Consider the following 16,210-nt stretch of genomic DNA (forward strand, 5'->3'; position numbering starts at 1 on the left):
TGGCACTCACGCTTGTCTCTCACACAGATTCACCCCAGTGTTTTTCTCTTCAGTCTGTAGACTCTCTCCTCCTTGCTTGCTTTCAATAAATTAACCAACTTCCCTCTCCTCCTCTCCCTCACCATTTTCTCTCTCTGTCCTCTAGGGCATGTATCATTATCTTTTCTATGAATTTAGGCTTTAACAGAAGACAGGAAGCATGAGAGATTGCTGACAATCTCTGCTTTCTGTCCTTCAAAAATCCCTAAAGCAGAGAAATGCTAAGTATCACAGTAGATGCTTGGGATGGAAAGAGAAGAGAAAGAGGGAAACCATGGTGAATAAGCACACTGGAAGCTCAAGGAGGCATGAGGGCAAGCTCTCTGAAGGAGAGGCATTCAGGAATACTGGAGAACACAGTGGTCAGGGCCAGTGTCCTTGGGTTTACTTATCCACACCACCATCAAGCCATCCACATCTCTGTTCCTCTTATTTTCCTCTTTGATCCCATCTTTCTCAGCTCCAGTTATTACCTAGAATGCCCCACATGTGAATTAGACACCCAGACACATACACACATACAGGCTAGGGGTGTAAGAAAACGGTGAGACCCGTTAAAAAATGGCTCACTTGAAAAATGGATAAGAACAGTTCTATTTAAGCTCAGCTCTGGGCACAGGAATTTCCTAATTGCCAACTTTCCAAAGACCTAGGAGTAATGGGGAAATGGCTATCTGATGCGAATTCTTTAAAGCAGCTATCCTTTGGGAAGTGTGATGATGCTCTTCTGGATATGAACTACCTAAGGTCTTAAACCTTCAGTAATTACCGCCACCCAAATAAGTGACACCTGCAGTTAATCTCTTCTCTACTCAGGCTAACAGATCATATTTTCTAGTTATGGGACTGATGAGCGTTGAAAACCTTGATAATCAGTGCACTGGTCCTCTCCTCGGTATTCTATTCTTCAGACCAAATATGTCAAGCTCCTTCAACTTCGCCTAATGAGATATGTTTCTGAGAGCCCCCAAGGTCTTGGGCAGGCCATTACTGCTCTGGTTTGCCATTTCCCTTTCAGCATCAGGGTACCTGGGCTGAATACTAATTCCAGACCAGCATCACCTCCCTCATCAGTGAAATTCCACCTTTACCCACTTATTCTATACAGATGGGCATCCAACATACAAATACACCCTATGGTGCTTTGCAAATAGTAGATGCCCTATGTATATAGGAGCAATCAGCCCCAAAGTAGGAGCATACCTTCCATCTGGGGACGGCTACCTCCCTCTGACTCAATATGGACTTCTTTGACGTGCCTCTGCCTAAGCGCCACCCATCTTCCTACTTCAGATGACTGTTGAGGTTAAAAAAGTAGCTTTGGAGTGTGAATGGTTTTCAGGTCACAAGGAGAAAACTCACATTGATTTTTCTCCCTCCACATCTGCATGACCAAGACACACGTGTTTACATGTGTATCAAATCTTGACAGCCATGACGTGGCAGGTGAACTGTGGTCACGTTTGAACCCCCATCACTTTCCCGAGTCGTCAGCCACAGTGACCATGTGAAGGATGTGGTGTTCCACCAAGTGGTAGCTCTGGATAAGGAATCACGTGTCACCAGCATCCTCAGACTCAGGATAACTTTCACTTGACACTCAAAGTGAATGGATTAGAAAGGAATCTAATCCCTCCTTCGTGCAGTGGCCCCACCCATTAGCCACTTCCTGTGCTCAGAAGGGTATTTAATTAGAACTGCTAGTGCCTGATTTCCTGCCATGCTCCAGCACCTTCCTTGTAAGCTGTAATCACCAGGCCTTTGACTACCCCCCCCAGCACCCAGGGGCAGGGGAGGGGAGGACCAGGAAGCAGAGAAAGGGGAGAGTTATCCAGTCACCTGTGAGCGGCACCGCCTTCCTTCACTTGGGTGACAACGATAGCGTGAGGTGAGCGCTTTGATCCTCGGCCTCCACTAACCTGAATTCCCAGCCCATCCGATTCTTTAAGCAGCTCCATCTTCCATATCCGGCCGACTTCCTCCTTGGAAGAAAAAGTGAGCACACCGTGAAGCATCTGGACAGACACGCACCATTCTCACAGGAGGGGCAGCTGGAGGTCTGGCCGAGTCCCATCGCTTGTTGACCGACACTGCAGAGGCCCACTGATGAGAAAACTCTACGGGCTGGACCAAAGTCTCGGGCAGCAGTCAGTGCTGCCCAATCCAGTTCTCATGACGGCAGGAGTGTTCTGTGTCTGCATCATCTAACAGGAGAGCCGCCAGCCACAGGTGGCTGTCGAATGCCTGAAATGTGGCTGCTGGCAACGGAGACCCTGAATGTTTCATTTCATTTTAATTAAATTGAATGAGCCACCTGGGGCCAGTGGAGATGACTTTGGAAAGCACGGCAAAGGTGATGTGTGAATTCCCTGACCAGGATCCTGTTAAGTAAAGCTCTTCTGCCTGAAACCCAGATACCACTACATGAGTAAACACTGGCTGTGTCTGGGTTCCGTTTATTTACTACACCTACTAATTAATAAAGGGAAATGAAAGGAAGACAGAGCCAGGAGACTCTAGTTTGATCCAATCAACTAGTTTAAGCCAAGCTCAACCACTTAGTACTTATGAAAATCAATTGAGGCCTCAAAACCTCAATATCCCTGCCTTTAAAGTAGGGATGATTAGCAAAACTTCCAAGTCTGGTTGTTAGGATTAAATGAGACAGGAAGCAGGCAGCAATGCTCCTGACATCTAGTAAAATACATAATAAATGTTAATCAGTAACCATATGTGACTTACACTCGCATAAATGTTAAAAACGTCACACTGAATTGAATCTTAAACTTCCCGACAACATGTGAATGAGATCTTGGAGAAATCAAAATAGGAAATTCACTGGTGTACTTGTTATCAACATACATTGGTCAACACGCTCTTTAAAAACATTTAAAAATGCTACAACAACTATAAAAATCTACCCTTTCTATTTCACTTATTTTTTGGCTGTGGGGGGTCTTGGTTCCCTGACCAGGGATTGAACCCACACCCCCAGCACTGGATGCATGGAGTCTTAACCACTGGACTGCCAGGAATTTCCCCAAATCAATCATTTTTAAAAACTAATAGAGGTCTCTAGGGCTTCCCTGGTGGCTCAGTGGTAAAGAATCTGCCTGCCATGCAGGACACTTTGCAGGAGATGAGGGTTCGGTCCCTGGGTCAGGAAGATCCCCTGGAGAAGGAAATGGCAACCCACTCCAGTATTCTTGCCTAGAGAATCCCATGGACAGAGGAGCCTGGCGGGCTACAGTCTATGGGGTCACAAAAGTGTTGGATGTGACTGAATGACTAGACAACAAAAAAAAGGTCTCTAAGTCCTCTGAACTGCCTTGGTTCATTCTCCTTTTGACTCTGTATTCCATTCCAAGGACACAAAGATACTCCACTGCAAAACACTGGAGTTCCCTCAGACACTTGGCTATTCAGAGAAATGAAAGCAAAAGCTTCCAAAGTGGTTTATCTGGGAGTCTGACTTTAGGCTCATCCCAAAGTCCTTTTTAGCTCTACGTATATAGGTAGGGGTCCCAATGCATTCCTCAATTTATAGAGTAAAAACCATCTGCTTTCTCCATTCACCACGAAGGTCCAATGGAACTGCTAAGGCCCAATACAGACAAAGCAATCATCTCCCCCAAAATAGGCAACCTGCCCATTCAAGCTGTTTGCAAAAGAGAAAAAATGTGAGGCATTTAGAAAATCCGAAGTGCATACTGTCAGAAACGAAAATGAAGCTTTAGGCAACAGTAAAAAAAACAGATGTGGAATGGTCACTGATGCGCAGCAACAGGAATGTCTAGGGAAATTATCAGCAGACAGAGACTTGTTGGGTCCTACTCTTTTCCAAGCCCAGGGCTGCTCACAGGGCCCCCACAATTCCAGCAACACGCGGTGATGCCAGCTGTCTCCTCCATCCACTGACCACAAGTCCATGAAGCCTGTCTGGCCAAATGTAACTTCAGAAGTCACTGGCTTACCACAGTAGTTCATGAACTTGTCAACAAGCCCTACATCATCCCATCGTCTCACTTTGGACTCCCTGGGTTTTGGTTTGTTGCCTCTGACCTCTGGAACACCTTTCCTTCCCATTCAGGAACAGCCTTCCTGCCTTCAGAGTCTCTCACAGCTTCACTCCTTCCATGAAGCCATCCTTGAGAATTACCCCGAGACAGCAACTTTCAATACTTCCAGTACATGAGACTGTATGCCAGGTGGAGAACCAAAGAGAACACACGCAGGGGTGTGCTGATTAGCTGTTGTCTTGGCGAGCTGAGCATCCTGCATTTACACACAGGCCAGTCCTGTGGCTGCCTCCCTGGGCCTCACAGAGCAGGTAAGAAATGAGCACAGATGGTGGCCTGACTTTTTTTATCCCCTTGGAAGATATCGCATGGTTCCTGGTGTCCTGAAGATGTGGGGCAGTGTTACTCTCTTCCCCAGTACAGAAAAGCTGTGGAACTCTTTCCCAAGAACAACAGGGACCACTATTAGAGCCCAGATACAAGAAAATCCCTTTAGTTTTAGCCCAAATTAGTAGAAACCTATCCATCCCTATGACTAATTACACCATCGTTTTCTCCCATCCTACCCTCCTTTGGCTAAACAGAAGACGTTAGGTATGGTTCATAGAGGATGTGACAATACTGGATACAGTTCTAATTCTTAAATGCTTTTAGAAATAGGACTTGTGACCAGGAACATGCAAAACTATGATCATGGGGAAAGGATGGCCTAAATGTTTACCCTGACAGAGGAGTTAAAGACAGTATTCATGGAGAACACCCACAAACCCACTCCACACCCCTGGCCCAAGATGCACACAACCAGTTAAAAACAAAACAAAACCACATATCTAAAATAAATGGCTTCAGAGGGGGACTTCCCTGAAGGTCCAGTGGTCATGGTTTCATCTTCCAATGTGGGAGATGTGGGTTTGATTCCTGGTCAGGGAGCTAAGATCCAACATGCCTCTTGGCCAAAAAACCAAAGCATAAAACTGAAGCAGTATTGTAACAAATTCAATAAAGATTTTAAGAATGGTCCACGGCCACAGGGGGCAGGAATATACAGTGGAGAAAAGATAGCCTCTTCAATAAGTGGTGCTGGGAAAACTGAACAGCTACATATAAAAGAATGAAAATAGAACACCTCCTAACACCATATACAAAAATGAACTCAGATGGATTAAAGACATAAATGTAAGGCCAGAAAACTCATAGAGGAAAACATAGGCAGTACATTCCTTGACATAAATCACAGCAAGATTCTCTATGACCCACCTCTTAGAGCAATGGAAATAAAAACAAAAATAAACAAGTGGGACCTAATTAAACTTAAAAGCTTTTGCACAGCAAAGGAAACTATAAACAAGATGAAAAGACAACCCTTAGAATGGGGAAAAAATAATTGCAAATGAAACAATTGACAAAGGCTTAATCTCCAAAACACATAAGCAGCTCAGGCAGCTCAATACTAGAAAAACAAACAACCCAGTCAAAAAGCGGGAGGAAGACCTAAACAGACTTTTCTCCAAAGAGACGTACAGATGGCCAACAAAAACAAGAAAAGATACTCAACATCACTCATTATTAGAGAAATGCAAATCAAAACTGCAATGAGTTAGTAGTTCACACCAGTCAGAATGGCCATCATCAAAAAGTCTATAAACAATAAATGTTGGAGAGGGTGTGGAGAAAAAGGGATCTTCTTGCACTCTTGGTGGGAATGCAAATTGATACAGCCACTGTGGAGAACAGTATGGAGATTCCTTAAAAAAACTAGGAATAAAACTACCATATGACCCAGTAATCCTGCTACTGGGCATATACTCTGAGAAAACCATAAATGAAAAAGACACATATACCCCAATGTTAATAGCAGCACTATTTACAACAGCTAGGACATAGAAGCAACCCACATGTCCACTGGCAGATGAATGGAAAAAGAAGTTGTGGTACATATATACAATGGAGTATTACTCAGTCATAAAAAGGAACACATTTGAGTCAGCTTTAGTGAGGTGAATGAACCTAGAGCCTGTTATACAGAGTGAAGAAAGTCAGAAAGAGAAAAACCAATTTCATATATTAACGCATATATATGGAATCTAGACAAATGGTACTGACGAACCTATTTGCAGGGCAGGAAGAGGGATGTAGACATAAAAAAACAGACTTTGGCCACATGGAGGAGGGGGAGGGTGGGACAAGTAGAGAGAGTAGACGCATATGTACTATCATGCATAAACTAGCTAGCCAGTGGGAAGCTGCTGCAGGGCTCAACCTAGTGCTCTGTGGCAACCAAGAGGGGGGAAGGGGGGGCGTGGGGAGGAGGCGTGGGGAGGAGGTTCAGGAGGGAGGGGACATATGTGTACTTGCGGCTCATTTGCATTGTTCTATGGTGGAGGCCAACACAATATTGTAAAGCAATTACAATAAATTAATTAAAAATTTAAAATAAAGAGAATGGTCCACATCAAAAAAATCTGAAAAAGCTTCAGAGGGCAGAAATGACCAATCTATAATAAAGCCCCTAATTATACTAGTCCAGAAACAGATCTCCTTCCTCACTTTTATCCAATAAGATGATTCCCCTGCCATAACAGACAGTAGGAACTAAAAGGGGAGAATTCAAAGAAAATGATGCACGTTTCCTCACCATGGAATTTCTTGATCTTCTAATGAAGGGGTTCCGAGGAACACAAAGGAAGTCAGAAGCAGGAAGCGGCAGATGCTATCAGTCTTAATTGTGCAACTGTCGCATTAAATCTAGCTGCCTACAGATGAAAGCAGTGTTCAGTTAAAAATAAAATCAGTTCTAAAGTGTATTAGTCTAAAGCTGGAACTAGCCAAAACCCAACAGGCCAACTTAAATACAATAGTATCAAGTATATTGCCAACTGTCTTCTTACAATTCCACTTAGGTATCTTGTACACACACCAGTAGAGTCTCTTCTCTTCCTGGCTTCGCCATCTCAATGGGAACAGCAACATCATCAGTTCAAGCTCAAGAGGATATGCAAACCAAAAACCCAAGGACTGTCTTTGATTCATCCTTCTATTCCCTGTACTTAAACCATAAGTGAGATCCGAAGGCTCTATTCGCAAAGCAGATCCACATCCATCTCACCTCGGCTCATCTTCTCTGCTACCACCCTCATGAGTCACCAGCATTTTTAGCTTGGGTTATCATAGTCTCTGATCTGGTCTCCATTTATAAGTTTTACCTCTCACAAGCCACTATTCTCCATTACGCATTTAGGATAAACTTTAAAGAAAAACATCATGATGCATTTAACTTAAACCTTCTGATAGCTCCCTAGATATAGAATAAGGTCCACACTCTTTGCAATGGTAAACACGAACTTTTGTAATCTTGTCTCTTTCACATCACCTCCTAGTCCTCTCCCTATCACTCACTATGCTGCAGTCTCTGCTACCAGAATATTCTAACATTCCTGTCTTATGGCACCTTCAGATGTTAGTTTCTCACCAGAAACATTCTGCTCCCAGATTCTGCAGGGCTGCTCTCCTCCTGACAGTCTTCAGCTGAAACATGGCCTCTTTAATAAGGTATTCGCTGACACCCATTATCAATTGGGCCCCCGCCCATGTCACTGCTGGGACATCTTTTACTTCACTGTGTTTTTATTTCATTTATTGTACTTGTGGTCAGCATCTAACACTCTGGTTTTTTTTATCTGTTTATTGCTTGTGGCCCCTTATTTGTGATAAATGCCTTAAGATAGGAACCTTGTCTCTCATTTACCAATGGATTTTCCAGCAGCTAGAAAAGTGCCTAGCACATCACAATACTGCATAAATGTCACTGAATGAACAAACAGAGAATGTTTACCATAATCTTAGGGGTCTTCAAAGTTATCGAGACTGATATTAAGAAGTTCGCCAAGATAGGAGACCTGCACGTTTGCCAGTATTCAGAGTGTGAACACAGATCCAGTTGTAGAGATGACAGAGTTCTGAAGCAGACCCTGTCTAGACAGATGGCTTGGGCTTTTGCTTCCTTCTACGTTGGCTGAAAGGGCAATGAGACTTTGTCAGTCTGTTGAGAAAAAGCCAAACCACGCAAAATTGGATGCTATGGACGTCTGTATTAATGTTGGAGTGCTACCCTTTCCTATAAACCGCCAATTACTGTGTGAGCTCACACATGCGTCTCTCCACGAAGGCAAACAGAGGGATTTATTTACCAAAAACAGGGGTAGTATATTAAAGGGAGTTGCCACAGCAGCATTTAAATGACCTCATCTGCTGGAACCCAAAATAAAATGTTACAACAGCATCTTTGCCCCAAATGTGAGAAGACACATCATCCAACCAGAATTTCACTGCAGTAAATGCTCTAGCTTCAACTGAAAACTTATTTTTGAGATTGTTTGCTTATCCCTTCTTACTTAGAATGATCAGTAAGAAATGAAGAAACGTGATCATAATGTCAGAGTTGAAATTCCTCCGTCAGACCAAAAAGCTCAGCTTGGAGGTAAGAAAACAAGCTCAGAGAGAGGACATGGCAGCCTGAAGGCCACAGAGCTGGGGGTGGAAGAACCAGGGCTGGAATTGGTGTCCCATCTCTCAGGCTTGGGGCTCTCCTGTGCCTTCATTATAAGCATCTACGGAGCACCTACAGGTGCAATGCACTGAACTGGGGCAGAGGTGGCAAAGGCTCAGAGACAAGAGCGAGTGTGGCATTTTGAAAACACGAATTCAGCCCAAATCAGGGAGAAAGACAGCAGTGAGAATCAGATGATGAAGGGCCTTCCTTATGTGCTATGTCGAGCTGAGGTGTTCGGGGGTTACCCCAAAGGCAACTGGACCACCAAATGGTTTCAGCTGCCGTGTGCATGGTAAGATGGCTCTTTAGAAAAGTCCCTCTGACCGCACTGGGACAGTTGATGATGGGATGGAAATGGCAGCAGTGCAGACTACTGTGACCCCAGGTGAGAGGCGACAGCAGCCTGGCCCGAAACCAAAGCTGCAGGATGGGGCGCAGAGCAGTGGAGAGGGTGGATATCCCCAAGGGAGCAGGAGCAGCCCAGGTTCAGGGACTGACTGGACTTGGTGTAAGGGAGAGGGCAGTTGTTGTCGTGAAGGCGTGTCCAACTCTTTGTGACCCTATGGACGATGGCCCACCAGGCTCCTCTGTCTATGGGATTTCCCAGGCAAGAAACTGGAGTGGGTTTCCATTTTCTTCTTTGAGAAAAGGCAACATTCCAGCTAACTCCACAATGCCAACTGTCCCAATCTGGCTGGGTGAAGGTGTTTCCCAGGATATGGACTTGCCAGTGAAAAACCAGGAAAGTTCTGCACAACCCAGGGCAAGTGGTCACTAGCTGAATCTCAGGTTTCTGGCTCAGGCAACTCTGTGGATGGTAAGACCTGAAATGTTAGAATGGGCGTGGTGGTGCAGGAAAGCCATACATCCAGTTTCAGGCATGATGTGAAATATTAGAGACGGAGACATCCTGAAGATGGCTGGTAAAAAGCTGAGGGCTCTGAAGAGAGGTGAAGGCAAATGTGAACTTAGAGACATTACCATGTGAAGTATGTATGTTCACCCCATGACTGTGGGGTCTTCCTAGAAGAGGACCATTCTCCCGCTGCCTCTGCCAGATGCAAACATCAGGGACCACCCAGGAGATGTCCTCAGTGTTGACTCTCCTCCTGAGTTTCACACACTTTCCTGCAGATTTAGAGCTCTGGCAGCCTTTTTGAGGTCTCTGCTGAACCACTTATAGGAAAGAGGTCTGGCACGGTACAGGGTGGATTTCTGGGTACCAGGCTAAGACTGCAAACGGATGCATAAACACATATGCCAGCTGTCAATAAGCTCTGCTGACTGAAATTTTTTTCATTGTTACATGACTAAGTTTGTTTGCATTCATTTTTACCATGCAGCATTACAAAAATACACAGTGTACATGTCACCTTGGGTGAGTAATGAGCTTTACTAGACAAGAGAGTAAGGAAGTCTGAATTCATTTCTAAAATCGCATATCTATATCCTAAGAGATTCCTGGGCTTTTGAAGATGGGCCCAACTTGTATATTTTTAAAAATTCATCTGTTTGCATGTGTATCATTCTGTGTTAATATTTTATATAAACAAGCCATACTTTAAAAGGAGATATTTGTTGAAATATTTCCTATAGGTCCATTAAGGGAGAACAGAAATGTAAAAACAAAGTCTGAGGATTTATTTTCCTGTAAGAAATAACAGTCTATGAAAAAGAAGTAGCTGACAAATAAAAATGGTCTGAATGATCATGAGCCTTGTCTGTAATTTATTAAGTCTCTGTAGATATATTAAATCATTAATAAAGCAGAAACGGAACAACGCCGACATGTCTAGTCTCCCATTATTCAAATAGAGTGGAATTTTCCCCCAAAGGCTTAAGAGGTAAATAGCTAATTTTTGTTTTTCTGGAAATTCCATTTTAGCATGACCTTGGGCTCATCCTGAAATAAAAATACACATCTAGCCATCCCAAGAACCTAAGCAGCCTTCTGTTAAGGTCTTTTGGTCCCAGTTTGGGTGCCACCAAGATGAGGAGGAAAGCTGTGAAGATCCACTTCTTGTCAATATTTTCAATCCCAGGCAAATGCATCTAATGAAGATACTTCTGGGCTTGCAAAAGGTACTGAAATATTCATGCCTGAGAAGGTGTGGGACCCATTCTGACTTTTCAAGACCAAACGTACAAACCGAGGTCAATAATCAGTCTGCAGATTTAGAACAGTTATGAAGAATTCCAGACGGCAAGTTTCTCCTTTTAATATAGGCATGGGGCTTCAAAAAAAAAAAGGTTCCAAGACAATAGATGAAGATTTGCTTTTTTTCACCTTTCATTTGTATTTTCTGGAACATTTGATGTTGAGTGCAAAAACCAGGCAAAGGAATTCTGGTATGTGCAGTCTTAAGAGAGTCTAATCCAGAAATCCAATTTTAGGTTACTGCTTTTAATTAGGATGAGCAGAGGATGGTACTCTCTTAAAAGTTTGGTGTGGCACTTTTTTCTTTGAAAATCATCCCATTATCCCCACTTTGTCCTAGCCCAAAGGACTTCTTTGGACTGTATATGAGATTCCACCCTAAACCTTTGGTACCTTAAACCTTCAAACCGAACCAATATTGCCCAACTTGCTTTTTTCACTTTAGGCTTTCTGTATATTCACAATCTGATCATCAGAAGAAAAAAATCATATCAAGATATAGTATTCATTGATAAGGAACATACTATAACATTTCTATTGCCCTTAATTTGGGAGAGAGGTGTATATTATAATCTTTTTATTGTTTTTAATCCTTTTGGGGAAGAGGGGCATAAAATTGGTAGGAAATCATTATTAGAAACATTTTTTTTCTTCTGGTTTGTACATTTCATCTACAAATACACCTTCTCTGTATAAGGTTTTATGAAGGTCACCCAGATCTTCAAATGAAGGAACATAGCTAGTCCCTTAAGACAGGTGTTTTGATTCTTCTCAACTCATTATGCAGATAGGCTACAGCTGCAGAAATATTCATGCACTAGCCTTACTAGAAATTACATTCACTCCTACGGCACCATTTTCCAGACTGCAAAGCTGTACTTGATACTTCCTCTGTGCCCATTTTCCATCTTTCTAACTTCCTCTTTCATCCTTAGAGGGCATCTCCTGAGTCAGAAAAGAAACCAATCAGGAACCATCTCACTAGTTGCTGCTTTGTTTAGGAACCAAGAGGCACACCTGGCCAAGAGGGTTCTTGGAATGAGCACACTGACCCTACAGAAGGTAACTTAACAAGAGGGTATTGCTTATAATGGGGGAGACCATTTGAGGCTAGATGTGTGTCTACTACCATTCAGAATAGACCACACCTGCTTTTCTTTTAGGTAAGACCCGCTCCGACCCTCATAGCCGGATACCAGTTTCAGAGATTTCTAGGAAGTTTCCCGACTTCACTAGAATTTAGCAATATAGTAACACAATCCCCTAAAAATGTCACTTGTTTTGATGTGCTAAAAATAAAAGCAGACGCTTCCCTGCAGGTTGGACATCCTTCCTGTGTAATACTGAGGCTGGGATATTTATGCTATCAGCAGCCACCAGGAATTCTTGGCCCTGCAGTGGCAATTCCACTGCTGACAGCAGTGATAAATAATGATACAGTTCAAGTACTGTATCTGGGCCTCATATGACTCGAATTATACCACAGAAGGCTTGAATTTTCCACTTAGGATCACTGACTAACTCTTTATTTAAGTGGGATAAAATAACTTGGATATTGTTGTTGTTATTATCATGTCCTCTGATCATTTATCTTAATAAATCTTTCGGTATCCAATGCAAGGTCATTTCAGGTGTATTTTCTAAACTGTAAACACAACTGCAAACAATATTTCATGGAAAATTCAGGTTCTACCATCAAAGCAAACCTTACCCGTGCCAGGCAGTCGCTGGATTGGAAGTCCGTCTTCCCAGATTTTGAGAAGCGGCGTTTGTCATTGCTCGTGGGCAGAGGGGCATCTGTCTTTGGAATTCTAGGCTCTGTCCCTCTGTCCAATTCCGACCTATCTAGATGGGATCCAGCCACCTCCTTGAGCAAATCCGGGCCATTTTCTAGCTCAAAAGCATGACCGTTTCCCAGTTCAGGGTCTAGGCCATTGTCCAGCTCAGACACGGGGTCGTGGTCCAACTCACAGCCAGTGCTGCTCTTGGATTCTTCAGTGGCTTTGTGGGTAGAAGGCCTGGCAATGACCCCAAACTTTCTTGCTCTCTTCCCCTTCTTCACTGTTCGGTCCCCCAGCTCCAAGGTAGGTGTCTCTCCTGGTTCGGAGCTGTTGCTACTGTTGCCGTTATAAGGAGAATGGACTTGGTGCTTGAAGCGGCGTAGCATGATCAGGTAGATGAAGCCGCCATTCCAGCACTGCTCAGCCAGGTAACTGCAAGGGAAAGAGAGGGGCCAGTTAAAACCCTCCAAACATCCTCTGCAAACAATGCAGTGGATCGACGCATCCGTGGCCCACACGGAACCCACGTGACTAAAAGCCTGGCAGGGTGATCGAGGCACGAAGCTTCTTAAACAGGCTCCACACTCCATTCAATCTATTGAATTGTTGATGCTAGAAATAACCCCCAAAGAAAACAAAAAACCATCATGAACTGAATATGATTCATGAAAGTCCCCTACGAAGATACCCAGAGAAGGATTATTCTATTAACAGGGCCAATCCTAATATACTGTTTTGTTTTTTTTTTAATTATTCTTCATTTTGCTCAACAACTTGTTGAATCAGAATGATGTCAGCCTCCCATTCATATTGTTCTGATGGGACAACACTGCTAGTGTCAAGGGGAAATGTAAAAATCAGACTGGGGGGGAATGTATAGTTCTGCCCTTGGGATCAAAAAATCAACTGCATGATACAAACTATTATATACAGAACATAAAAGCAACAAGGTCCTACTGTATAGCATAAGGAATGATAGTGAATATCTGATGATAAACCATAATGGAAAAGAGTATGAAAAAGAATCCAATAAAATAAAAAAAGCCACAGATTGGAGAGTCAAACTGAGGCAAAAAACAAAACAAAACAAAACAACCAGCACAAGAGGAACTCTGCCTCACATGAGTTAAGATGGAAAAAAAGATCCTGAGTTGGGCAGGGTGGAGGGGCTGCATTAAGATGCAGCCAATAGAGAAGCACCAGCCAATGTGTGTGGCATGAAATGAGGACCAGGTTCATTTCTTGGTATTGGTTCCAGTTTGGCTATTCATAGAACACGTGAAGTCTGACTTCCAGTCTGGGCATCACATGAAGAGGAATACTAACAAAGTGGAAAACACACAGACACAGGGCAACCAGGATGAATATGGCTGCTGGAAACCATGGCAACCAGGAACGGTGGGTGGAAGGAGGGGTGTTAAGCTTGAGGAAGACAAGGGCCAGGCTCAATGGTTTTCACATGTACCTGAGGACCATCAAACATTTAGAAGCAGGAAATCATATGAGCTAACGCATGTGAAGCCTGAAATACAATGACTCCTTCAGATCTTAGAGAATAACAGTAAAATATCAAGCGAGAAGAGTATTTAGCAGCATCCAGGACCAGATCATTAAAGTTTCACTAAAGAAAACACTTGCTCAAAGTCAGCAAGCCAGGCTGGGCTGGATCCCCCACTCATGCCACTAAAGATAAGGCAGCACAAACCCTAGATGAACCCAGGGAAATGCCTTCAACCATTGGAATCTTGCCACATTCTACACATCACTGGCTCCCAAGCAAAGAATGTCAACAACTAAATCCTTAACAAGTCAGACCCGCTTCCCTTCTTCATGCCCCACAAAGAGAATGCCTGGGGCTATGGTGCCTACATTTTCAATTAGTAGAAAACAGAGAAATTTTCCAGTATACCAAACCAGCCTCTCTCCCTCCATGTCTAAATACCAGACCTGAAAGCTGTGGCAGTCCGCGTGTGAGAAAAGGACCAGGTCATAATGAGAGATGACCAGCCATGTTTGAAATGTAGTAAGTTCTGAGCCAAAGGCATATATTTTCTGTACATAAAGGTCAGGGTATTGCAACGACAGTGACTGTCTAACCAAAGAAGAGAACAATTCTGAATTTTTGCCTTTAAGTAAAATGAATAAGAGAGACGAGTCCTCAAATATCAGCCAAAGCTAGTAAAAAACTTTCTTTGATCCTGGGCTGTAAACCATGGCAATGAACTTACACATAAAAATCAGGTAGATTTAAGATCCTGTACAGACCCCAAGCTGTTCCATGAAACACAGTGAGATGAAAGGTATCTCTAGGCATTTCTAGATGAAACACATTTCTAGACCTTTCTAGGGTCTAGAAAATGAACGCTGGTTCCAGCACCATTTTTCTACAATGTTTAGATTTCATTTTTTGAATTGTGTACTTTTTTTCATACTGGATAAAATCTTTGAAAGGTATAAAATCATAAGAGTAATTAGCAGGCTATAAGGATTTCCAACAAAGGTCCGTCTAGTCAAGGCTATGGTTTTTCCTGTGGTCATGTATGGATGTGAGAGTTGGACTGTGAAGAAGGCTGAGCGCCAAAGAATTGATGCTTTTCAACTGTGGTGTTGGAGAAGACTCTTGAGAGTCCCTTGGACTGCAAGGAGATCCAACCAGTCCATTCTAAAGGAGATCAGCCCTGGGATTTCTTTGGAAGGACTGATGCTGAAGCTGAAACTCCAGTACTTTGGCCGCCTCATGCGAAGAGTTGACTCATTGGAAAAGACTCTGATGCTGGGAGGGATTGGGGGCAGGAGGAGAAGGGGACAATAGAGGATGAGATGGCTGGATGGCATCACTGACTCGATGGACGTGAGTCTGGGTGAACTCCGGGAGTTGGTGATGGACAGGGAGGCCTGGCATGCTGTGATTCATGGGGTCGCAAAGAGTCAGACACGACTGAGCGACTGAACTAATAGGTACAGGTTTTTTGTAGGGAGGTGATGAAAATGTTCTAGAATTAGACTGGTGATAACTGCACAACAGTTATGGTGAATATAACCACTAAATTGTACATTTTAAAATGGTGAATTTTATGTCGTGTGAATTACCTCTCAATTTTTAAAAAACTAATAGCAAATATAATAATATCAGCCAAGTTTTGAATTTTTTTTTTTGAGTGGATGCTCCTTAAGAACTCTCAGAAGAAATCAAGGCTCAAAAATATTAACTAACTTGCCCAAGTTCACACAACTGCCAACTGGTAGACCCAGGTCTGTCTGCTTCCCAACCATGCACATCCTCTGTGCAGTTCTGCTTCTTAAATCAGTACCATCCCTGGGCTTCAGCTTCCTCATCTGCAAAATGAAGGTGTTAAAACGGATCATCTATCTCTAAGTTGCTTTCACGTTCTACCTGTGACTGCTGGTTTCCTGGCAAGAGTTCCAGGAGTAGGACAGCAAGCTAGCCCAGTGTCAAGTATAAAAGAAAAACCTAGAAAAACAGAAAACAGTCCCTTTATGTCCAAGTCATCGTAGGCCTCCAGGACATTTACCATCAATGTGAAAAAGATTTCACTGGGAGAGGCAATTTCTATCAAATTGCTTTTGAGACTCTACTTTTTGTATTACAACTCTGAACAACTTGATGGATTATCCACAGAGACCTTCTACTCAGTACCAAGAA

The 16,210-nt window shown here is 43.2% G+C and overlaps 1 protein-coding gene across 9 annotated transcripts in view; it reads right to left on the reverse strand.

Moving 5' to 3' along the window:
• Positions 1-16,210, reverse strand: part of PDZD2 (PDZ domain containing 2) — a 403,122-nt gene that overhangs the window by 89,076 nt on the left and 297,836 nt on the right. For 8 of the 9 annotated variants that reach the window (XM_070774799.1, XM_070774797.1, XM_070774798.1 and 5 more), the window contains 2 exons: positions 12,477-12,978; positions 1,879-2,021 (listed from right to left, as the gene is read on the reverse strand). In XM_070774799.1, coding sequence (XP_070630900.1) covers positions 1,879-2,021; positions 12,477-12,978 — 645 coding nt within the window. The remainder of the gene's footprint in view (positions 1-1,878; positions 2,022-12,476; positions 12,979-16,210) is intronic. The other variant, XM_070774800.1, reaches the window with a different exon arrangement.

This window comes from Bos indicus, chromosome 20 (assembly GCF_029378745.1).
Source record: "Bos indicus isolate NIAB-ARS_2022 breed Sahiwal x Tharparkar chromosome 20, NIAB-ARS_B.indTharparkar_mat_pri_1.0, whole genome shotgun sequence".
NCBI lineage: Eukaryota > Metazoa > Chordata > Mammalia > Artiodactyla > Bovidae > Bos > Bos indicus.